Here is a 24449-nt window from a genome sequence, read left to right as displayed (position 1 = left end):
GCGTTGGCAACCAGATTCTGCAAGGCAACGCGGCTAGTGCACGACCCCCTCCGCGAATAAGGTCGCAGGAAATCTGGACAATACCAAAGAGAAGAGATGGAAAGACATGATAGAGACGTCGACGGGCGTCTCTTCTCCATCGCAGGCCGGATCAAGGTCACGCTCGCATTGGGCTGGTATGCGAACGACGCAATTACTCACACAACAGTCTCGATCCGTGATCACACACTGCATTTCTCTCTTGCTCTCCTGCATATCAACCATTAAACATCACCCACACACACATGTGTACACACGTATAAACTATTACTACTCTCGGCCTTTCCCCCTGCGGTTGGCTTTTCTTGTTCGCGAACCTCACGATGCTTCAGAAACAGCCGCTTTTGATCGGCTTCCTTTCGTTTGCTTTTCCGTCGCAAGACCGGCTGACTCGTCTTGGTTCATGGAACCCCTGGTACTAATTGCGGTGCCCCGGAGCTCCCCCAGCTATACCAAAACGGAAGAAAGTAAACAAAGGGCCCGAGCTTTGCGACGAAGCACACCAACAATCGAACCCCCCGACTGACCGACCGACCGAACGTCCACAGCCAGGAAAATAGAGAGCACATTGGCTTGATCCCAGACGCCCGCCCGAACGGACAAGCGAGAAGCCCGCCTGCTGTCCCAAGCAACCTTGGTTGCGTCGATCCCGCTTGCTTTATTGTGTTAGACCCATTTGCTTTTTGGTTCGGCCCAAATATTACAAGCCAGGCCGTCCTGACTGACAGACGACAGCCCCGTTCCTATATCCATTTCTTCTTTCGAAACTGTCTCCCAACAACCCGCCGCCTTGCCTGCGCCAACTCTTCCCTCGAAACCCCTCGTCCTAGGACTCCGGGTCCAATCTCGCCAGCTCCTCCCTCTCTCATACTCCATCTCTGCTGTAGGTAACTCGATTGAGCGACCACGCCGATTCAATGACGTCCAGATCGGCCGCGATGGCCGACGAGGGTCTTGCCGAACATTATCAGGTACTGGAGGAGCTTGGCCGTAAGTCTTGCCGCTATCGCGTGCTTCCTTGGGCCGCAGCGCTGATATGACAACCAGGTGGAAGCTTTGGTGTCGTTTACAAGGCCATTGAGAAGGCCACCGGCGAGACCGTCGCCATCAAACATGTAAGTCTGACCCTATCCTCGGTGCTGAGGCTCCAGGACTCCGTCTGATAACCACGCGCGCAGATCGACCTAGAGTCGAGCGAAGATGATATTCAAGAGATTCAGGGCGAAATCGCTGTCCTGAGCACATGCGCGAGTTCTTTCGTCACGCAATACAAGGGCAGCTTCCTGCGCGGCCACAAGCTCTGGATTGTCATGGAGTTCCTCGGCGGCGGTTCATGCCTGGACTTGGTGAGCCTCCACGCCCAACGGGTCTGCCGGATCTTCTTCAGCTAATATTTCTCAGCTCAAACCTGCCAACTTCGCCGAAGTCCACATTGCCATCATCTGCCGAGAGCTTCTTCGCGGCCTCGAATACCTGCATGCCGAAGGCAAGATTCACCGAGACATCAAGGCCGCCAACGTCCTGCTGTCCGAGGCAGGCAAGGTTAAGCTAGCCGATTTCGGCGTCGCCGCCCAGTTGACCAACATCAAATCCCAAAGAAACACCTTTGTCGGCACCCCTTTCTGGATGGCGCCCGAGGTTATCCAGCAGGATGGGTATGGTTTCAAGGCCGATATTTGGTCGCTGGGCATTACCGCTATGGAGATGGCTAATGGCGAACCTCCCCTGGCACATATTCACCCGATGAAGGTTCTTTTCCACATTCCCAAGAACCCTCCCCCCCGCTTGGAAAACAACTTCAGCAAGGACTTTAGGGACTTTGTTGCCCAGTGCCTCGTCAAGGACCCCGACCATAGGCCTTCGGCCAAGGACCTCCTTCGCCACCGATTCATCAGGTCGGCAGGCAAGATCGAGGCCCTCCAAGAGCTCATTGCTCGCAAGCAGATGTGGGATGCCAACCAGAACCGCAAAGCACACCCTATCTTTTACCAAGAGACGCTACATACCATGTCGCATAAGGACGACTCGGATGAATGGGTGTTCGACACGGTCAAGTCGGTGGCTCCCAAGCGACCGAACGGTCATGCGCGCAAGCCGTCCTACTTTTCGGCAGAAGAGGCCATGCGCCGCCTCGACCTCAAGGACGCCCCGCTCGGCCCCTCGTCTCCCGCTTCCGGAACCGTCCGCCGGTCGACTGTGCGTCGCCAACCCTCGGGCCGCCAGGCTTCGGGCACACAGATCCAAGCGAACGGTTCACCCCCCTCGACCGTCGCCAGACGACCCCTACAGCCAGACATGTCGTACGGCAACTCTGGCTCCTCGGTGCGGCTCTTCCGCCGGGTTCCCTCGGACGGCTCTGTCACGGCCTACGAGGACACTTCTCCTGAAGGAACGTTCAGCAATGAGAACAAAGCACTGCCGCGAGCCTCGGCAGTTGAGCCCAGCAGCAAGGAGGCGATACTCGGCCGGCGACTCTTCAGCAAGGCCGTGGAACCCACTCTGGCCGAACTCCACGCGCAGACGTCGGGCATGCAGAGGCGGGAAGCGCTAGCAAAGCTCACTGATGCGTTTACGCTCCTGGATTCGGTGGACCCGGAAGGTGCCTATCATTTGATGCAGAACCTGATGGCGGCTGTCTCACAGGACAACAAGCTGAGCGCGGCTTTCATGCCCCAACAGTCAATTAAAACCCCGTCTGACGGTACGCCTCAGGGAACGGTCATCATCCGGAGCGCGGCGGCAACGCCATCGTCAGGAAGCCCCACCAAGTTGATGATGGCGTCGAACAACCCGCACCTGAAGAGCCATAGGAGGCGCAACGGATCGATTGCCACGCCCGAGTCGGCTGAAAAGGATCCCGTGAGGGAGAAGGCGGCGGTGGAGGCCAAGTATCCAGGACGCCAGCCTCGTCCTGGCATGGAGCACTGCAAGCAACTGTCTGACGTCCTTTACGGTCGTTGGACCGAGGGCTTGAGGGTCAGATGGCCAGCCGTCTAGCCACAGCCTCGACTGGCTCAACATGATTGATTGCTGAGGGACATCTCAGAAGACTGAAACAACATCATTATTCACGAGGACACGCTGTATGATGAGAGTGTAACGATCACGTCACAGCATATTGGTTTGGACAGCACACAAAAAGAGCATCGGGGGGGGGGGGGGTGCGTGGGTTTCAGCTATGGGAACCAGATTGAGGTAGGGCGCTACGACACCCGAGCATCGATACTACATCGCTATACTTGGCGCTGTCGCCTTTTGAAGCCCCGGAAGACTACTCGAGTGCCTAGGAGGATGGCCTTGGTATTGTGGCACGAGAATATGTGGAGCGATGGACAATCCCGAGCTGAAAAAAGTACCGACGAGTCGGGTCGAATCGCTTAGATAGCCTTTTGTTCGGATGATGCCCGCAGACGCGGGCTATTCAAATTTTTTCAGTATAGAGGTTAGCCAGTGAAAATTACGACTGGCTGTAGCACGGGGCCGCACATCATTGGGCGACGTCACGCGAAATACAAATTACCAAATGTAATCCGGGGCCATTGTAAATGCTAACGAGCTGGATGAACCCCCTGCTAGGACACCTGAAAGGGTAGCGTTACTTACTAAACGTATAGCGCCGGAGCGCCCTAACTTAGTCAAGGCCGAATTATACATACAACACAATGGGGCGCAAAGCTTGTTAAGGTTTTATCCGATAACACACTCGGTAGGACAGGAGTCGCACCAGTGAGCGTACCTATAGGGTTGGTGCATTTCCCAACTACCAAGGGAGGGTCTAAGGCCGGCAATCTACTAGCCCATCGATGAACTCTGTCCGGAGTTTGCGCCCTCGGTAGAAGCACCAAGCTTATACACAACTGACGTGTTGAAGGGGGGGGGGGGGGGGGGGGGGTTAGAGTTCGCCCCTTCTTTTGACAGTCGGCAAATTGAAAGTTACCTAGGGTTGGGTTTATTTTGTTCTGATGAAGACGATGATGAGCTCCCGGTTATGTAGCTTTCATGACTGATGATATCTACACGGCCGGTGCGGGTTTTATCTGCGTCTCATGGGTTTTAGGCGTTGCGGGTTTGCTTTGGCACTAGTCAGATACCTCGTAGGTAGCATTGAGATCGCGTTTACAATAAAATTGGATTGCGCAATACCTTCCCAAGCCCATCATCGTGTTAATGCTGCCTTGAGAAGGGACGGACGGACGGCCTCCTGCGATTGACTGTCGTTTCGATACCTAAAGTTCCGGCTCCGGCTCCGGTTCCGGTTCCGGTTCTGGCGCTGTGCTTCTCATCGAGAGCTTGATCCTCCAGTTGATGAACTCGTCCGTCAAGACCTCCCCGTGGCCGGCCTCATCGATCTTGAACACCTCAATGTTCGGGTCCCCGGCCCGCCTGCGTATCCTCCACACGCCGTCGTCGTCGATGGTCTGCCGCAGCCCTGTTATCTTGTCAACGGCCCGTTCGTCGCAGATTAGATTTCTCTCCTAAGCGCCTATTCCAGGGAGGGACGAAGAGAGAAAAAAAGATGGGAGGGGGAGGACTCACAGACGAGAAACTCGGCGGCAAAGTTAACGCACATGTCGGCGTTCCACGAGGCTTTGCCGCGGCGCTGCACCGTGTCGGGGATCTTTTCCGTCTCGATCTCCTCGACGCCCGTGAGGATGCCCTGGCGGTTGCGGAAGCCGACGATGATCTTGGGGACGCCCAGGAGAAAGGACTGGATCCAGAATTTCATGAGCTTGCGGTGGAAGTTGTCGACGTCGCGGTCGTCACGAATGGCGAGGCTCGTCTTGAGTTCGACCCAGTTCGTCGGCGCGCCGGGCTTCGCGGGCTTGGAGTCCCAGACTTGGATGCATCAGAGCGTTCTCGAGCGATGGGGAGGTAGAAATTGGGGTGGGGGGCTGTGAGGAATGAATGCTCACCGGCGTCGACTTCGCCGCCTATGCAGATGACGGTCTGCCCGATGCCTGTGCGGACTACGGAGCAGTATTGGGCTTTGTTGTTGACGATCTCTTCGTCTCTCTTCTCGATGTACTCTCTGGGTGTGTCGCCCCAGGGGGCGGGGAGCGTCGCCAAGGTCTCAAACTTGTAACCTGTTTCCATAGTAAGCCTTCTTTCCTTGAGGGTAAGGTCTGCCTCATACCCCAAAACTGCATGACTTCAGGAGGTATCGGTCCTCGTCGCTGTGATGCGTTCTGTTGCTTCTGAGACGCTACCTTGTACTCGTGGTTCTCTTCTATGTATCTAGCTGAAAGTCAGTTTCATTTCAAGGGCGTGGTGTTGCCCAACAGCATACATGCAGTCCTGGGTAGTGTCAGCTCAATCGACGGTCAAGCCAGGAGGGTTTTTCATGCGCACTTGGTACAGCGTTGCGTTCATCTCGAAGCTAGCTCTGCTGTCAGATTCTGATTATCACATCCATGAGATATTGGATACTAACCCGTCGCGATCTTCGAAAGGGGTCGCCATGATCTGAGTCGAAGTTAGCTAGAGGGACGCAGTAACAGCTGAAGACTCCTACCTTGGTCATCATGCCACGCCATGTCACAATCTGAGCGTCAATCCTTTGCCCCGTCTCTTCTTCATGAGCTTTGATGGTTTTGAGAAGTGCTCCGAGGTGTTCAGGCTTTGAGTCGTCATGCTTGATGAAGGTATCGTAGCCTTTGGACAGGTCGGTGCCTAGGGCTGGTGTATAATAGTATCTCAGTGACGAGTCGTCCAGATGAAAATCATGGTTGTCGTCGTATGAGAAGCAAGAAAATTCCTGGGCCACGTTAGACAAAGTGCTCAAATGAAATCGGGTGAAAGTGTAACCCAATGCGAATAAGCCGTGAGGAAAGAACAAAAACGTGCATACCTTTGGTCGTTTGACTGGCTGGCTTGCAGCATAAAACCGCCCAATGGGCTGGATGGAGAAATGATCCGGCATAGCAATAGATACCGTGCAGCAATATATTATTTCAGATGATAAGAAAATTAATCAAGATTTCCTTCAGACGCGCTCTCATGGTCAGGGAGTCGGGATGGAGTACGGACTCGCTCGATAGCTCCGGTCTCAGCATCGGCGTCGGAAGTTGTGAGAGGAGCGTCTGCGGCGCGAGAGGTCGACAGGGTGGGTGAGTTACATTGCATGGGGCGGTCCTGGGGCGGTAGGGTACCAACTTTGGCCGCTAAAGCGAGCCACTAAAAGCCCCAGACCAGATCCAAACATCGCTGAAACGTGCATGCGGATGGTTCAGCTAAAGCCTAGAGCCGTCCGAACCCCTAGCAAAGCAACTACGGCGGGATGGGATGCCAGCACCTTGACGAAGCACGGTGCCCAATTCGACCTTCAACCTCCAACCTCAAATCCGACTTGGGCCTTGACGTATTGAGAGCTTCACTTCGATCCTACCACGACTGCGACAGCATTAACGACACGGAATCTGGGCAGTACCAAGTCGCTGCTCATTCGGATCACTTCCACCCCTGACAATCGCCTCCGAGCCCAACGATTCTGAGATACCCTGATCCGCGATGCGATTCCCCTCCCTCCCAACCGTCTAAACCGCCACATACACCCGCACTTCCACCATGTCGAACCGGTACGGCGGCAGTGGCGGTAGTGGCTACCGCAACGGTAACGGCTACGGCAACTTTGGCCGGTGGGAAGAAGACTATGACCCGTACGGCAATGGCTACAACGGCAACGACAGAGGCGACAGGGGCGACAGAGGTGACAGAAGCGACAGAGGTGACCGGTACGCCGTAGGCCCCCTGCCGACGAACACGAATGCCCGATCACCATCTTCTCTTCGAAGTGGCGGACCGCCGCCCGTCCGCACCCGAGAACGCGCCCAGGAGACGAGCGCCGAACGGCAGATCGTCCAGGTCCTCGAGCATATCAAACTGGAGTGGCCGTCTATGTGTCAAACGGACTGCGTGCCCGTTCAGCTTGCTCTACAGCTCCTAGACACCAGCTCCGTCGGCCGCGCCCACGAGTACGACAAGTTCAGACAGACTCACGACTTCTTGCAGAGCTCTCTCAAGGGTATCGTTCATGAGCACCATCAGGGCTTCAACAGTTCCATCGGAACCTTCCACAAGATCCAGGGCAGCATACAGGCGTCGCAGAAGCGAGTGCGAGCGCTCAAGGACTCCCTGTTGGCCTCCAAAGTGAGCCTTTGCACATCGGATCCCGAACTCAAAAAGCTCTCGGCCACATCACAGGCTTACGATGAGCTTCTTACATCCCTGAATGAACTGGAAGAGCTGCGCCTCGTGCCGGACCAGCTGGAAGCACGCATATCCGAGAAGCGGTTTCTGAGTGCGGTCGAGGTGTTGCAGAATGCGCTGCGCAAGCTGAGGAAACCGGAGTTGGATGAGATCGGCGCATTGAGCGACCTGCGGAGCTATCTTGCCAATCAAGACACGGCTCTCATGGATATTCTCGTCGAGGAACTTCACGAACACCTATATCTCAAGTCGCCGTACTGCCAGGAGCGGTGGCAGAACCTGGCCAAGACCCAAGGCGCATTCAAAGAGGGCAACTATGAATCAATCACCGTCACCCCCTTCCACCAAGCACTGGACGCCATGGACTTCGAAGGGACAGTGGCTGAGGATCCAGCCAAGAACCCAGAGGCCGACACATTCTCCTACATCGCTCTGCTGGTGGAGTCCCTGAACAAACTGGGCAGATTGGAGATGGCTGTCGACACTCTCAAGCAGAGACTGCCTGTCGAGCTGTTTACCATTGTCAACGAGACGCTTAGGGAGGTCGACCAACGGCACCCTAGCTCATTGCGCGGCGGCTCGACTAACACCCAAGGACTACATATCTATGGCAACCGGGAGACGCAGATGAGGGCGGATGTCATCTACGATCTGCTGTGGACGTTGTTTGGCAAATTTGAAGCAATTGCTGAGGGACACCGCGTATTCCACGAGTCGATCAAGGCGCTCATCCGGCGGGAGGGTGCTGGAAACAACAGCGCGTTGCTGGGAAGCTTCAAGGAGCTGTGGAACCTCTATCAAAACGAGATCCGCTCCCTCCTGCACAACTATGTTACAACAGATGCCGATGTGTACCAGTTCAGCACATCACCGACTCTGGGTGCGAATAATGGCAAGAAGGACGCTGTTCGGGAACATCTATTCAAGTTTGCCGAGGGTGATCCGAAGGCTGTGGACATGACTACGGAGTATGAAGCCTTGGAGAGCATCATTCGGGCTGCTGTTCCTGGTCTGACGGATACGTCTCGCAAGTCTGGCGCTGACAAGAAGCGGCCGGGGCTTGATACTGGCAACACCAAGAGGGGGGGTTTGGCGGGTTGGGAGAACAAACAGACGACCGGCACATACAGGTCGATCGTCGAGCCCAGTGTCTTTAACATGAGCTTGCTTCTGCCGCCTACGCTCGTCTTCCTCCAGCGGTTGAAAATGATTGTGCCTCCAGGCTCGGACCTCGCAACCAGCACACTGACATCTTTCTTGGATAACTTTCTGGTCAACGTGTTCCAGCCTCAGCTGGACGAGACTCTGGGCAAGCTGAGCGACACCATCTTTGGCGAAGCTGACACATTCTTGCAAGATCAGGAATGGGCACAGGTTGCCAAGCGGCCCGTCTTCAAGGGCACAACCGCCTTCTTTGCTATTGTCACTGCTTTTTGCCGCATGCTTGGCACTATTCCCCACGACCAGGCCCTGAGCACACTCATCATCACCCAGATGATGAGGTACTACGACCGCTGCTTCGGGTGGTACAAGTCACTCGTGAGCAAGACTCAGGCGCAGGCGGGTGAGCCCACGAAGCTGCGCATGTCAGCGGCAATGACTCTGGAAGAGGGCGATGTTCAAGAGACCATAAAGCAGCTGTGGACCTCCGAACCCCTGGACCGCGAGCTCTTGGAGAAGGAAGTCGGTCTGCTCATTGTCCAGACAAACGAGAAGCGCATGGACATGGCAGACATCATTCAGGACAAAGACACCATCTCGTCTCTCTGTCTCTTGTACACCAGTATGAAGTGGCTCGCGGTCAAGATTGCAAGCCTCCGTCACATAACCCGCAATGAAGCGGACTCCTCAAGGCCACAGCTGAACCGGGGGTCGAACAAGAGGTGGACGCTCATGAACGACCCCAACAAAGCCACCAGTGAAGATGGACCTGTGTATCTCCCTATGACGCGGGAGACTGTCCAGTATTTTTTCCCTACCTAACCTATTCCTACATCTTGATGCTAACCACGCCAACAGGGCTTTCGACGGCATCGTCACCTCCTTCGAAGAGCTCGCGGCCACCGCCCTCCTAACCCTCCACATGGAGATCCGCTGCGAGATCATCTACTCCCTCCGCACCGCCCTCTCCACAGACACGGCCCCGTACCTCCTCGATCAGGAAGTCACCGAGCCGGACCCGCAGATACTGACCCTCAACTCGGATCTCGTCCTCTACGACGAGACCATAGCACGGTACCTCCGCGCCAAGGAGACGGCCTTCATCCGCACCGGCCTGGGCCTGCTGATCAACGCCTACCTCGTTACCAATGCGGCCTTCGTTTCGCCCATGAACGCAAAGGGCTGCGGCCGCATGCAGCTCAACATCCTCGTACTGCAGCAGAACCTCAAAAACGTGGAGGAGGGCGTCGACCTCGCGCGCGCGGCAAACTACTTTGCCCTCTTCGATAAGGGGCCCGACGCTATCGTCGACAAGGCCCGCGAAGACAAGGACAAGGACGAGCACGCCGACCGGTCCGACACGTTCAACTACGAGGAGCTGCGCACCCTGCTGGAGCTGTGCTTCAGTGAACAGCTCGCGAACCCGGAGCGCGGGATCGCGAGCGCCGCCAAGAGGCAGATGGCGGACAAGATGCTCGGCCTCAGCGAGCACATGTGGCAGACGTAGGATGGATGGGGAAGGGGATCGGCTTCAGGGATCGACGTTCCGCCGGGGGGGAGGGGGCGGGGCAGCCCGCCCATAACGGCTGAACACTGAATGAGTTTAGACATGCTTGCGACTTGCGAGGAGTTTGGGAAGAAAGGGGGGAAGGGTCAGCCATCATTACGAGATATAGACGGTACGACAATCAAAACGTCGATGTCGGATGCTCTCGAAAGCCGCCATGCATGCAATGCAGTCTTGATAAATTTTTGGGGGTATTATTCTTGTAGTCTATGGTTTTTTTTTTTCCGTCTTAGCAAACTTTTCCCAACCGCATGTTCAAAATCACCAATCCGTGAACTTTTTGTATCGTCCCTCCTCTCTTTCTCTCTCTCTCCCTCTCCGCCCACTTACGGCCGATTTCCTACGAGGAAGAAACGAGATCCCTCCCCCTGTTAATCTGCACCTTCTTGTCCTCGCCACCGCTGACGATGCCCCACGTCTGATCCCAGGCGAGGCCAAACACCTTTGCGCCCTCGCCGCCCGTGGGCGCCTTTTTGCCCTTAAGCCACTCCCTGCCGATGCTGTAGACGGCCTCGCTGACGCTGCCGCCGCCCTCGTCCTTGGTGGCGGGCCGCACGCTCCGCAGGTCCCATATCTTGACGGTGCCGTCGTGCGAGGCTGATGCCAAGCTGTAGTCGTTGTCTGGGGAGGGGGCGAGGGCCGAGATCATGTTGGTGTGGCCGCGTAGGGTGAGGACCGAGGTGGTCGAGGCCGAGGCGCGGGGGTCAAGGAGGGCGACGTGGCGGGCGGCGGAGCCCGCGGCGACGAGGGACGAGTTGCGCGGCATGGGCGCCAGACAGAGGAGCGGGTGGAGGGTCGTCAGGGTCGAGACGACGGAGCCGGTCGTCAGGTCGAGGGTGCGGAGGGTGTGGTCGGTCGAGACGGAGTAGGCGACGGTGGCATCGGTGGGGTGAAAGGCGGCGCCGGTGGCGGAGGCGTCAGCGTGGGCGGCGATCATGGCGAGGGCACCTTTCTGCGGCACCGTGACGGACGAGTTGGAGAGCTTAGCGCGCTTGACGCTGCTGGCATGCGTGGCGGGGATGTCGTCGGCGTCGACGTCCGGGCTGCCCTTCTTGGACGCTAGCCAAAGGCCGACGCGGCCGTCGGTCGAGGCCGTCAGCAGCTTCTTGGAGGGACCGTGGACGTCGAGCGAGTTGATCATTTTCTTGTGTCCGTGTAGCTCGAGCGTGGGCTTGAGCTCGCCCGAGAAGCCGTCGGCCGACTCGGTGTACTTCCAGACAAGGACCTTCTGGTCCAGCCCGACGGAGGCGATCTGCGACGAGGAGAGGAACTTGGCGTCGGTCAGGAGCTTGGCGTGGCCGCCGGCGCGGGCCGAGGGGGACGTCGCCAGACACTGGCCGGAGCCGTTCCAGACGCGGACGAGACCGTCGTAGCTGGCCGAGAGGATGCGATCCTGGCCCTGGGGAAGAGCGTCGCCGGACCAGCGGCCTGCGGCCGACGTGGCCGAGAGGACGTCGACGGCGGCGACCCAGTCGTCGTGCTCAAACGAGGCCTCGTAAACGGGGGGCAGCAGACTGCGGACGTACTGCAGGGTGATAGTCGTCTCGAGCGAGAGGCCATTCTCCTTGAGGTATTCTTCGATTGTGGTGCGCAGGAAGGTTCCATTAACGAGGAAGTCGAGGGGCACGGGCGACGACGTGTTGAGCATCGACTCGGAGTTCAATATCCTTGAGAGGCCATATCGCTTGATGTCTAGGAGGGGGGAAGGATGTTAGCCGTCAACGTCACAGACCAACAACCCATTGGGTTCCCAAGAAGATCAGAGGAAGTACCTGCGGGCACAATCAGTTGCCTCTTGCTCTCGTCCAACTGGAGATCTTCGTGCGTTGTCGTAAAGTTAACCTTCACCTGGGCCGCTGAGGACTCCATTGTAACTGGTTTGAGCTCGAGACACACCCAGTGTTCTTCTTGTACTGGTAAGATTTGATGGCAGATTTGGAGAGGTGAATGTAGACCTGGTCTCCCTTACGAGAGGCTGCGTGTTCGAAAGGCGGTTGGTCGAGTTGTAGATTGTGCTGTTGAGAAATGCTGGATGCAAGCAAGATAGCACCTTTCCCCGTCCAAATTTTTTTTGAAGCTGGCTGTCAGCCTTGCAGAAATCTCTAACCCCGCCGTACCGGCTCTGCCCAATCAGTGCTACAGCGCAAAAAGGAACCGCTACTAGGCTGGACGATGCCCCGCACCCGCCCGATTACTCAAGTACCAGGGGGCAGCGAGAGCCACTAAAGTGGGAGGACCCTGATAGCTTAACATCCGAGACACAATCCGTCGTCCATGCCATAAGAGCCATGCAAACAATGTCGAGCAGATCCAGGAAGGTATGTAGTTCCGCATTGATTGTCTGAGATTGAAGGCCCGATGATGATCTCTTGTCTGCCAGGCCTTCACCCGATCTATTACAGACCATGAACATTTTGTGTAATCATACAAATTGAAGGCATATTTCCTCAACAAGCCGACGAGAAGGCCGCGACGACGGATAACCCTTCTTGAGAGAGCTTAGACTTCGTCTACAGCGACAGCTTGCTCCTTGTTAGCCTCCACAATGAAGGCCTCCTCGATGGCTGACCGCCGTCGGAATACTCTCAGCCATCTCTCCCCCCATCGGCGGAGGAGGGCGTCGCGTTGGCCAGCGCCATCCATTTCCTCCATCATCTCGTCCTTGCTGCCCGAAGCCCAGCTGATCAAGGCATCATCCATCGCCCTGAAAAGATCACGCATAGCCTTGCACTCCCTTTCTTTCGCTTCTTCGTCCGCTTCGGCTTCTTTAGTCAACAACTGTCTGACCCGTCCCGTCACCTTGGCCACGGTTCCAAACACCAACTCGAAGACGTGCGGCTGCGCCAAGGCATCGCCCGATGACTGTCCCTCGACGTGACTGCTGCCCCCAAGGGCCCATTCGATAACCGTGATGGGTAGAAGAATTGAGTAGTTCAATAGCTTTTCGACGATCGAGATAGCAACGCCGGGCTGTGCTGCCCAATACGACATGACTGCGGTGATGATTTGGGCCTTAGCCACCTCAGATGCCGCGCCGACATCCAGCAGACGGTCCTTGGTGCGCTCGATACATGCCAGGACGTGACTGAGCGACTTAGAACCAACCCAGCAGACAGCCGTGACGAAGATGTCGGTGCTTGTCACCAAGGGATCCAAACCGCGTTCTATCGCAAGTGAGTGAATTCGTTCAATGATTGGCTGGAACTCTTCGTCGGGCGCCTTGCGTCTTAGCAACGCAGCGATCTCGCGACCCTCGGTTGCAAATGGAGTGCCTGATTTTATCTGTTAATACACGGATCATGAGGAGAAAGATTATCACTCACTGTCGTCATTGAATTTGAAATCCGGAACATCTTTTTCCTTCTCGGGCCCAATCAAGGGCTGGTAGGGTTCAGGAAGCGTCCCCTTGATGCGTTGTGCGAAGCTCAGTCGGATTTCCTTGTCCAAGGCCCCAATTATAAACGCCTTCTGGGGATGCAGGTCGGGAAGGAAGACGTCGTCGACCCACTCTGTCCACTTCCAGGTGAAGCCAAAGTTGCTTAGATGATGTGAGAACCAATCGATGAACCTCTGCGAGAGTTCAAGGTCGATGCGGCTGGAGTTGCGGTACATGTGCCGAATCGCTCGGCCCAAACTAGGTGCGATGGCTGCAGGCGCAATCTTGCAAGCCTCGGTAAGGACTGAGTGGTAGTATACAAGCTTGTGCTCAGGCGTTGGTAGTTGGAAAAGCTGCGAGAAAACGGCATCGACAGCGACATCCTCAGGCTTCCATGTTGAGCGGCCAGTCTCGATATCCCTGAGTCGATCAAAAGGCGTCGCTCGCTTGACGAAGGTGGTGTCGGAAAAGTAGCAGTCCAGGTCAATGAGATATCGTGCAGTGACGTTGCGGTTAAAGTCAAGAATATTAATCGTATCAACCAACCCATCTCTGACCAATGAGGCAGCGATGTCCGTCACAGGAGGCACAGACTCGACGTCTTGATTGCCGTATACTGAGAAGTAGACTTCGGGGAAGAGGGGCCGAGGACCAGCGACGATCTTCTCAGGGACCGTGATGGAGGGGAGGCTATGCTTCGTGGCATTGTCCAGCTTCTCCTGTGCCTCGATCTCCTCCAGTGGCAGTTTCCAGGGTCTAGGAAGGCAGGAAAGTTCCCAGCCATTTGCTGCTTCGCGCTGCAGCTGCTTCTGGAGCAATGCGATCACGCTCATAGAGCCACTAGGCTGGTCCTCCTTCTCGGAGAGGTACGGGTCGATCAATGCTTGCAGGGCGTGGGGCTCCGAGGCGATAATTTCTGTCTTGTCCATAAGGTCGGCAGCCTTCTGCTGCCACTGACCAGGAGCCGCTGCCATTATGTACGGGATCGTAAGAAGAATGATCTTGACCAGCTCTGTGCCAATTGTCTATGATCTGTTAGCCATCTAAAGAAATCTTAATGAATGCTGCACCTACGTCATCGGAGCTTGCCGTCTGCAAGTCAACAGCCCGACCAAACAGCTCCTCTAGAACGGGGAAGATTCCCTCGCCATCTAGAGAGCTCTGCAAGCAAGCAAGCAATTTCAGATAGAGTTTTACATCCCTCCATTCGCCGGACTGAATCTTCTCTTGCGTCGTGGCGCTGAGCTTCGCAAGAATCTCGTCCACAATGTCGGGCTTGAGCGTATTCACCAGGAGGAGTACGCCAGCTACAAAAGGTGTCTTGAGTGGCTGCTCCAACGAGAGCTGCAAGACAAGACCGACGAAGCTTTCGCGAAGCTCGGTGTCCTCTGCGTTGTCGGCAACGACGTGAGCGATGGCCTGGACCTCCTCGTGCCATCGGCGAAGAGGGGATTCGGCAAGAGAAAGGAGCTGTCTGCGAACCCTTACGTGCAGGGGCGCATTATCGATTCTTCTTCGCGATTGTCGGTGATCGTGGTCATCGTCCTCTGTCGCCGCCAGAGGCGGTTGGTGAGCTCGCGCTGAAACAGACACATAACAGGGGAAGCTTACCTCGATATCTTCTCTTCCTGTTGTTGTATCCACCACCGCCGCCGTGGCGCCTTCTCTCGTAGTCCCCCATGTCAATGAAGTGTGGTTATAACAATTGAGTGAGGTACTGAGTACGGTCAAGATATCTGTAAAGGCCAATGGGTCGGCCGAGGTGAAGCTCCTGGCAAGTGTACGCAGCCTCAAAGTAGGAACCTCAAAAAGTTATGGCGGAAGGAGACAAGCTTCCCCTGCTAGTAACACCTGCACCCCGGGGGCACTTGCTTGGAAAGACGCGACGCATAGCTGCCTGAGGCAGTAAAGTATCTGGGGGCGCACAGTGTATTTACCCACCTAGCTAGTACCTAAAGTCAGGTACTAAGCCAGTTTTAGTTTCAAGGTACCTAAATAAATACCCAACCAGGTACCAAAGCTCAATTCAACCCTTGTTTCTTTATCAGCAGGATATGAGAGCATTGTCCCAGATCATCTTTCACATCCAGGCCCACGAGGAAGGGGATGAGGAACGTGACAAAGCAGTGCTTCGAACGAGAGAGTAAGCTGCCTCGCGTTTATCCTGATCGGCCACTCTAAGCAAAATGTCATAATAGCAGCATTCTTTCCCATTGTCTGAGCGAAGTAGCCAGTCCCAACCCTTTTAATTGACCTCCTTTGGCTCGCCATCGTTGCGTCGCCATGAATAAACAGAGAAAGCTGAAATCTTTTCCTCGGAATCATGCCCAATACCAATCCAGACCTGCCGCTCACACCTCGCAACAAGCAGGAGAGTACATCCCAACTCCATGCCTTCCGCCGTTCTCCGCCAACAACCATAAAAGGGTTCACCCCCCCTCCCCCCACAGCATCCTGAACAAGTCCACCATGCGTCTGCCGAGTGCTGATAAGCGATGAAGCCCCGCCGGACCTTACGAAGTGATGAAAAGACGAGAAAAAGGTAGGCTCGGACCGTCCAGACAATCGCCTGTCGTGGCGTAGCGTAGGGAAGGGTTTTCGGTAACATGAGGAAGAACAAAAGTGAAAGCCATCTTGGGTCATGTGTCAGGATGCGGTCCAGAACCTAAGTCTTTCGCGAATTACGACGACGCAGCTTCCCAGTGAAATGGTTAGCAACATGTCGCGTAATCAATAGACATGCCTCGGGAGGCCCAGTTCTTGCCACGCCTCCTCAATGTCGTCGTGAGACGGTTGACATTGCGAGAAGCGCAGACACTTCGCACATCTTAACCAGCAAGCCGCTGCGCTTTGAACGATCGACGCAGCTCAGCTTCTGGTCGGCATTGCACGTTCAACATCTAATCATCATTTGGCCGGACCTTGGGGTGGGAGGCGAGCGCCCCTGCGCTCCATGCACGAATTCCATCTCGGTATGCGCTGGTCGAACAGTTGGTTTGCGGACGAGAATAGTCGGGGACGATCCACAAGTGCACTGAGTCCCTGGACAAGGTCTCGGCTTGCTCAATCCAGTTTGGCCATCATATCTGCCTTCGGGATCGGGGTGAAGTTGTCAATGTCCAATCCCCTTCCAGCCAGGACGGGCTTCATGTGAGGCGGCACTAGCTGATGATTCAGGTTCGGCGCAATCGAAAGTTCTAAGATCATGTTAGACGCGGCGCAGCCAATGCGGTCTACAAACTTGACACGTACCATGACGGGTGAAGTCGAACAGAGGGGGTAGGTCTCGAACTTCGCCGCTCTGGTGGCGGGAGTCGGGTAGTTTGGTGTTGGGATCTCTCAGCTCGTCAAAAAACGGATGAATCATGGCTTCGACGGCAGCTTGTCTCTCTGTCGGGGTATACTCGAGGAGGCGCGCGATCAGATCGATCGCATTCGCGTCCGCCTTTCTAAAGACCTTAGCAAAGGGATGGGGCTTGATCTGAGGGAACTTGTGTTCCATGTAGTTCGGGTTCATCGTGCGGATTTGCTCTCGTGTAGGCGTGCCGAGAACCTTGATAATCTCGACAAGCTGGTCGATGCCTGATTCTCCGGGGAAGAGAGGTTGTCCGAGCATGAGTTCGGCCATCACACAGCCGGTGGACCAAACGTCTATCACGCAAAAAGTTAGGATTGATACGCCATCTTGCTCCTCAAACGCGATTAGCTTACCGATCTTGGTGGTGTAGTTCGTAGCGCCGAAGATGAGTTCTGGCGCTCGGTAGTATCGTGAGCAGATGTACGACACATTTGGCTCGTTCTCGACCAAAATCTTGGCGCTACCGAAATCGCAAAGCTTCAAAATACCCGACGTGGGGTCCAAGAGGAGGTTTTGTGGCTTGATGTCGCGATGGCAAATGCCTTGAGAGTGTATGTAGGCGAGAGCGCGGAAAAGCTGGTAGATGTAGAGCTTGACTTCCAGGATTGGCATTGTCGTCTTCATCTTGTTGAAAAAGCGGGACGCGCGGTAGACCGTCTCGGGCACGAACTCCTGGACGAGGTTGAGATACACCTCGTCTTTCTACGTTGGGTTAGCCAAGTGGTCGTCTGCTGCTGGGCGAGGCTCCTTACACGTTCGCCATTGGAGTAGTAAAAGGCCTTCAGTTGCACGATATTGGGGTGCCGGACAATCCGCATAATCTGAAGTTCTCGGTTCTGAAGTTGCTGTCAGCACGACGCGGCTCGAGGGCCAAAAGGCGAGGGTTACAGACCTTGAATCGCTTGTCTTGGAGGACACGCTTAATAGCCGCATCTTCTCCTGAAGGCGAGAGTTTGGTCTGGAAGACGACACCGAAAGAGCCGTTACCCACAATCTTGCACTGAGTGTACTGGAGATCTCTCGTTTCTCCAGTGATTCCATCCTGGACCTTCTCGCGAATAACCTCTGTTGCAGGCGTTAGCATGACCGGAACGGGCTGCTTCATGGGAATTGCCGCTGCTTACCTCCCATCCTGAGAGTGTTAAAAGCGGCGGGGCGATTCTGCGCCATGGCTCGGAAGGTGTTGTCAGCACGGCAAAAGCCCTGCTATTGTAGGCCGACGTTGGGCGAAGTGAGGTCGACAGGAATGAGGGGTAACGAATCCGTTATTCGAAGGCGGGCCGTGATGGGCAGCGGGGAACCAAGGCTGCTTCGCTGGTATAGAAGTCGTGCAGTTATAATTGCACGAGAGCCAAGTTGGAAGCCGACGAGTCAATCGCTTGTTTCGAGGGCCTCAGCTATGGACGTGGTTGTGGTCGTGAGACGGGTTGAGAAGGGGAATGGGACCGGCAGCGGATTCGTGTCGGGTGTCGGTTGAGGCTTCCCCAAGGACTGGATCCAATTGCACTATTGAGGTCGATGGGCAATCTGCAAGGAGCTGATTGATCTCATTAGCAGGGCAGCAGAGAGATTTAGGAGGAGCGAAAAATTCGAAGATGGTGATTGTGGTTAATAGGGCGAGGCGAATTTGGGCAAAGTACTGGTGTGCCGTGCAACGAACAGTGATGAACGAGGATGACGGACGAGGGTGCGGGGCGGGAGGTGTTTTGACAGGGAGAGGAAGAAGGTGGCAGGGCAAGGGAATATGAATGATGGCAACGATGCAAGGTGAATGGTAGCAAGCAGAGGAGCGAAGGAACCAGAGGTTATTGGTAAGGTAGGTAAGGTAGCAGCAGAGCAGGGCCGGCCAAAGCAGGACAAGACCAGGACGGGACGGGACAGAGGACAGAGAATAGGAGGGGGTGGGCAGTGTGTATATGCGTAGCAGCGCTATGCATGCAGCAAGTACGGAGTACCTAGTGAGGTGATTTTTCGCTCAGGCAAGAGGGAAAATGCCAGGGACGTGCAGACCAGTAGCGCGAGGCAGCTACAGATGCCTTACATGGGGGAAATATGTCACAGCAGGGCAAATACCACGCCTCGTGTGTGGGTGAACTGGTGACGACGGGCCGAGAGACAGGACAAGGTACAGTAGGCGGTGGTTGTGTTGGGGGGTTGCGGTGGTTGTAATGCTGGAGGTGGTGATGGTGGTGGTGGTGGGTGGGAAGGGGGGGAAGTGGTGATGACGGCACAGCACGTCGCTGAGGGGCAGGCCGACCAAGCTCAAGGATCGTGATGTTTTCTACGCCCGTGCAACGCAAGCAGGGTAGGCCGGTGGGGTTGGGATGTAGAAGACAAGAATTACTCACAAGGACTGGCAATTGTCGGCGAAGGCGGGATTGCGGAAAGAGACGACCGAGACGAGAAAGAGAGAGTGTGCGTGTGTGAGAGGGAGAGAGAGAAAGAGAGACAGCGCGAGAGCGAGAGGGGAACCTCTTGTCTTCGAGGTAGCTGCGGCGGCGGCTGCGAGGTGCAGTGAGAGTGGGAAAAGAGAAACGGAGCAGAGGCGCTGGCCGCTCTCTGCTTGGGTGGCTGGACCGAGACAGCTGTCCTCCAAGCGAGAACAGAGACGAGAACGGGTCGAGGACAGGGCGGTATGAGCGGTCGTCAATAGATCGGCGTAGGACGTATTTTTTTATCTTTTTATTTATGGAGAAAACGGATATCGAGAGCGGATGCTGTTGGTGGTAGGGAGATGCAAGAGAGGAAGCGATGCACGGGGAAACTTGGTGAAGTTCGGGTACCCGAGAGGTGGGAGAAGGAGGATGTTGTCACGCCGTTTAGAGAAGCGCGAGGTGGGTTGGTTCCAGTGAATGGTGGGAAAGATGTTGGACAGTGGTGGTGGATGGATGAAGTACTGGACTGGGGAGCAAGAGAGAGAGAGAGAGAGAGAGAGAGAGAGAGAGAGAGAGAGAGAGAGAGAGAGAGAGAGAGAGAGAGAGGTAGGGATGTACTTTGCAAAGAGGGGCAACTGGGGTGGTTTGTGCTTCTTGTTCTTTTGGGCTTGAGGTCTCGCGGACCATACGGCAGGGCAGACTAGCGCGCGCAGCTGGACAAGGAATGACGGAGTGCATCTCAAGTCCCCAAAACTAACTAGTCCAGGGGGTGTGAGAGAGAGACTCTGAGAGGGAGAGGGAGAGAGGGAAGAGCAGTGAAGCACCCCGGAATCAAATAAGATGAAAACAAAAGACCAGGATACGGGAATAAACACAGGAGAAAGTCGACCTGCTACTTGCTGTTGCTGCTACCCATTTCTACAATCCCATTTTGAACAACTTCTAGTCGGTCCTAACCTGCGTTCTTCACCTCTCGTATGTCGCCTGACCAGGCATGGCGAGCTTCCTTCCTTTACTGTCTTCGTCCCTCTTGCTCCTGGTTCCCAAGACCGAGTAAAGCGACTGCTTGACATAAAACGGCTTTGATAGCGTCAATGGCCAAGGTGGATAGCAGCATCCGTATTCCGCTGCGAGACAAAAGTGCCATTTCGAGGGAGGAAGCAAGCCGCGCGCAGTGCCGACTAGGATCTGCCGGGCGAGTTCAGTCCGGATTTCTCTGAACAAGGTCATCGGTTGAGGTAGAGTCAAGACACCACGCAGGAACAGTATGGATAGATGGGCACTCATAAAATAGGACAATGTGATTCACTTCGAGTCGGGCTCAAGATCAGGTCAAGCCGGATCACTCAGACATTCAACGGTCAACAAGACAGTGGAGGCGTCGTTCTTCTCCCTTCTCTCCTCTCGGATCAACAAAGACAGCCGTGCGTCATCATCGCCGTCGTCGATGCTGCACGGCGCCCTTGAGACGGGGGAAGGTCAAGTTGGCCAGGAACTCTGACATCTGGGAGACTGAATATGCGAGCTCAAGCCTGGGAAGCGCAGGCCAAGGACGCCTACAAGAACAAGTACACTTCAGGCTCCGGTCTACATAGGTCTAGGTCTAGGTCCAGGTCCAGGGCCTCCAGGTCGGGATCGAAGTTCGGTGGGCGAGACATGCAGAAGGAGAGACCAGAACAACGGCGGGACGCTGCTCGACTGGGTTGGCTGGTTAGCCTTTCATCGTCGTCCCCTCTAGACAAGGACCCGCTGCACCAGGCTTGCTCATGTGCTCAATTTGAGACGGGGAAGCAGGCGCTAAAACTCGGCAAGCGGAAGTCAAAAACCCAATGGGCGCTCATGCTGTTACTCCTGCTGGCTCCTGCCAGGCACTTTCCCAGGTTTTTGCCAACCCGGGAGACAAACACACCAGGAGATCAGATCGGTACGTACCTTGCCGTTTTCCTCCCTCTTTTACTGGGCCTGTGCCTGTCGCTGTCGTCTCGACGTAAGGTCGTCTGCGCCTGCGTGCCTACCTGACTTGAAAAGAGACCTTGGGTTTAAACCACCACGTCTTTTCTGCAGGCACTAGCTCTTGCTCGTCCCAAGACAAGATGACCCTACCAGGCAACTTCGTCGAAAAAACAAAGATACCGGGTTGAGATCTCTGACCGATCACTGGGACTGGGAGAGAAAGAGGTAGATACCAGTCGATGTTCCCCATGCCAGGAGAGACGGACAGACAGACACAGGCTGGCTTTGGGTGGAGGGTGCTTTCTGGTAGCAACTGCCTTGTGCCCTGAGCATCTAATGTATTCATCACCCCATGCATCTTACTCAACTTATTTCTCTTTCTTCAGGTCTTCCTCGATTTCGTTTTGTTTTGTTTCCTTTCTCCATTTATTCTGCTTTTCTGTTCTGTAGCTTCTCTTAAAGTCCCCTGGGTCCTCACGATGATTGGTGACTTTGCCTCATAGCAGTTAGTTCTTTACCAGGTGCCTGCAGTCTCTCGTCTCCTCAGTCTTGGGATCCCACGTCTTCCATGCCTGGAGTCACCACGGACCCGTGTCCGCCAACATCGGTACTGCCGGGGTACATCTAGGCCACCTGACCAGCTGGGTCTTCCATGCGTACCGGCCCAGTACCATAAGACGCCAGTCGACTGGACATGGTACACACTAACCGAGTACCTACAATGCGCCTCGCTCGAGGACTGACCTGCTGAGCGGTCCCAATTCTGCAGGGTCCAGTACCTATGTACTCGCACGGTTCCTCCACATTGAACGTTCTTTTTCCTCGGTTTTGGTCCAAAAGGTCCGCCTCCCTCGACACTGGACCTTTTTTTCCTGCGCCAGTCTGTTGCTCTTTGACCGAGCATTCGGTTTTGACTTTCTCCTCACAGTCATTGGCCTACTGCTGTGCATCTACGCGTACGGGGAATACGCAGGAAGACGGAGTTCGATAGTAGGGTCGGCCCATTCCCTTCATCAACATGGTTTTGGCAACGATTTACCCAGGCGCTAGATCCGAAGACCAAGGCAGCATCGAGACAGTCGCAGGACCAGAGGCTTGGGTATCGTCACCTCCGACAACCGGTGGGCACTTGACTAATCGTGGAAAGCATCGTCTGAGGGCAGATGGATCTGCGCTCTCGAGAGGCTCCTCATGGAAATTTGCCTTTGTTCATCCCTCTACTGATGAGTCGAGGGCGATTCCACCAACAACGAGTACTGCCTTTTTCTTTCTTTTTTCTTTTCTGTTTTGCAGGACGGTAGCCTCCCGTCTATCTCTTTTTTTCGTGGCCTACTTTGCTGTCAAGTTACACGGTTCTCACGGCATAGATACTTAGACATGGTGTACTATGTTGCCATTTTCTCTTCTTCGTTTAGTCATGAAAGACGAGGTATGCACATCTTTGCTGACGCCAGTCTCATCTGTAGTGAAGACTGGGTAGCTACTGACAGCAGCTCTTTCGGCCCAAGCTGCAGACAAGTGAACAAGCATAGCCACCCGTGCAGCAAAATTGCAGATACGGTCCTAGTCATATGCTGTAGAGGAAGAGGTTTTTTTTTTTTTTTTCGCTTCCTTTTACAACAGTATTCGCATGCAGCACATGCTCTGCAATACGATGGAGTCGCACACGCCCTGGTCGTTTCTAGCGATTTACACGACCGTCCTGGAATGCGCGAGCAGGGATGCGTCCACTGGGCTAAACCTCGCTGGGCCTTGAAAAGAAGAGGGGAGGGGCTGGCGGGACGTGGAGGGATACTGCTGGTTCTAGGCACTGGTCAGAGCTCCTGTGGCTTGCGCGGTGGTGGTGTTTGTTTTCTTATGGAGTGGTAGCCAAGCACGCGGGGGGCGAAGGGCGAAGGAAGAAGGCAAATCGGGCTCCTTGCCCATTGATGGAATTGCAAAAAGGCTTCCATGAGAGCTGGTTGCGGACTCTTCACTGTTGGCTATGGAGTCTCTGCAACTGTTCTGGACCTCCTCCCCTCCTCGTAATGTCCCCAACCCCGCCAAAGAGACTTATCCAAAGGTCCTATGACGACGTGCACATGTGTGGAGGAGACGGCCAAGTGCGGGGCATCGGGCCCAGGAGGAGAGTCGTGGTTGTGGCTCGTGTCTCGTTGTGAGGGGGGCGGCGCCCAGCAGTAGGAGTGGAGCCTGGTACATTGATGTTTCTCTAAGACCGAAGTATCCGTACCGCAGAAGCAATCCACCGGGTCGCCAAAAAAAACCACTCGCGGTTGTCTTTTGTTCAGAGCCAAGTGGGGTTGTTGCGCGGGTGGTTTGCAATACATACTACGTAGTATACATGTACTACCATCGTACAGGTATATATATGCCCCATAATGGCAGGGTCTCCCTCTTCGACTCGGCTGGGTTTCTCCGATAAAATTGAGATGCGCAATGCGGTGGAGAGCCGTGTAGCGTAGCGTTGCATAAGGCTCTGCAAGCAACAAGTGAAGGCTGCCGAGGGCCAGGATCAGGAATCCTACCGCACTCGATGATGTCTGGATTTAGACCATTCAAGGAAAAAGGAGGGGGGGCCAAAGCCATTGACTTTGAATAAGCATTGCGGTTCAGTCGTCCGTCGCAGATGAGTCAAATGACGGACAGTCTTGGGTTGATTTTCGTCCAACGTCCATCTGGCCGTTGCTAGAGAATCGGCATCGGGATGGCTGCAGGCCGCAGGTAAGCCCAATGTGGCTCTCACGTATGCTGCGCTCTTTGATACTCGGTGCAATGCTTCGGGGACGTGGGCAGTCATGCTTCACTCCGCAGGTCTTCGCGCGAGAGGCCTCTACATACCTAGTAAGACATGGTCAGTCCAAGCTCCGAGTCCTTGTTTGGGCCTTGAGTTTCGACGGAACGTGCGCGGAAACCTTGCGGTGGCGGCAACAACAACAGAAACAATGGCAGCATCGAGAAGGATGGGCTGGCTGAGTTCCTACGTCGTTGAATCATGCGGGCTTGAGCCGCACTGGTTCCTGAGCCTCCTAGCCAACATTCCAATCCTCAGCCATCGACGACGTGACTATTTTCGTCCACTTATCCGTCCTGACGGCTGACCGACCCTCTCAACCGTCGCCGACTCCTGGAAGACTTGTTCTCGTCACGCTGCCATTGGGGTTCTTGGCCCCTCCCCTGTCCTCGTGTCCCATAGTCGCGTGCTGGTACGGTTTTTTTTTTCCTGGCTTTTTTTTTTCCTGGCAAGGCCGGTCTGACATACATCGTATATGTATTACCTAAGCTTTCGAAGCATGTGACTGCTATACCCAGAAACGGTTAGACAAGCCTGCAGCAGGAACGGCATCCAATGGCAGGGCCTAGCCTAGCCAGCCTGACGGCGGGAACTTGGGAAAGGACATGGACTGGGTGGGCATT

At 55.2% G+C, this 24449-nt stretch overlaps 6 protein-coding genes across 6 annotated transcripts; 2 read left to right on the top strand and 4 right to left on the bottom strand.

Moving 5' to 3' along the window:
* Positions 1-977: 977 nt before the first annotated feature.
* GLRG_03046 (uncharacterized protein) lies at positions 978-3036 on the top strand (the record flags this gene model as incomplete). Its single annotated transcript, XM_008093731.1, has 4 exons — positions 978-1029; positions 1087-1154; positions 1218-1385; positions 1441-3036. The coding sequence occupies 4 exons, from the start codon at positions 978-980 to the stop codon at positions 3034-3036; spliced, it is 1884 nt and encodes a 627-aa protein (XP_008091922.1).
* Positions 3037-4265: 1229 nt separating this feature from the next.
* GLRG_03045 (uncharacterized protein) lies at positions 4266-5959 on the bottom strand (the record flags this gene model as incomplete). The annotated part of the gene is made up of 9 exons (XM_008093730.1): positions 4266-4468; positions 4576-4875; positions 4953-5123; positions 5174-5274; positions 5327-5334; positions 5389-5416; positions 5471-5502; positions 5552-5794; positions 5888-5959. 9 exons carry the CDS (start codon positions 5957-5959, stop codon positions 4266-4268), a joined length of 1158 nt encoding a protein of 385 aa, XP_008091921.1.
* Positions 5960-6603: 644 nt separating this feature from the next.
* GLRG_03044 (Sec8 exocyst complex component specific domain-containing protein) lies at positions 6604-9913 on the top strand (the record flags this gene model as incomplete). Its single annotated transcript, XM_008093729.1, has 2 exons — positions 6604-9209; positions 9265-9913. The coding sequence occupies 2 exons, from the start codon at positions 6604-6606 to the stop codon at positions 9911-9913; spliced, it is 3255 nt and encodes a 1084-aa protein (XP_008091920.1).
* A 400-nt stretch (positions 9914-10313) lies between these two features.
* On the bottom strand, positions 10314-11842 carry GLRG_03043 (WD domain-containing protein; the record flags this gene model as incomplete). The annotated part of the gene is made up of 2 exons (XM_008093728.1): positions 10314-11665; positions 11746-11842. 2 exons carry the CDS (start codon positions 11840-11842, stop codon positions 10314-10316), a joined length of 1449 nt encoding a protein of 482 aa, XP_008091919.1.
* A 630-nt stretch (positions 11843-12472) lies between these two features.
* On the bottom strand, positions 12473-15030 carry GLRG_03042 (uncharacterized protein; the record flags this gene model as incomplete). The annotated part of the gene is made up of 4 exons (XM_008093727.1): positions 12473-13245; positions 13297-14374; positions 14424-14896; positions 14961-15030. The coding sequence occupies 4 exons, from the start codon at positions 15028-15030 to the stop codon at positions 12473-12475; spliced, it is 2394 nt and encodes a 797-aa protein (XP_008091918.1).
* Positions 15031-16412: 1382 nt separating this feature from the next.
* Positions 16413-17877, bottom strand: GLRG_03041 (uncharacterized protein; the record flags this gene model as incomplete). The annotated part of the gene is made up of 6 exons (XM_008093726.1): positions 16413-16546; positions 16602-17000; positions 17061-17409; positions 17460-17543; positions 17600-17772; positions 17832-17877. The coding sequence occupies 6 exons, from the start codon at positions 17875-17877 to the stop codon at positions 16413-16415; spliced, it is 1185 nt and encodes a 394-aa protein (XP_008091917.1).
* Positions 17878-24449: the final 6572 nt, after the last annotated feature.

Source organism: Colletotrichum graminicola (assembly GCF_000149035.1).
Source record: "Colletotrichum graminicola M1.001 genomic scaffold supercont1.9, whole genome shotgun sequence".
NCBI lineage: Eukaryota > Fungi > Ascomycota > Sordariomycetes > Glomerellales > Glomerellaceae > Colletotrichum > Colletotrichum graminicola.
The sequence above is the reverse complement of the archived record's forward strand: the minus strand, read 5'-3'. Positions and strand labels throughout refer to the sequence as shown.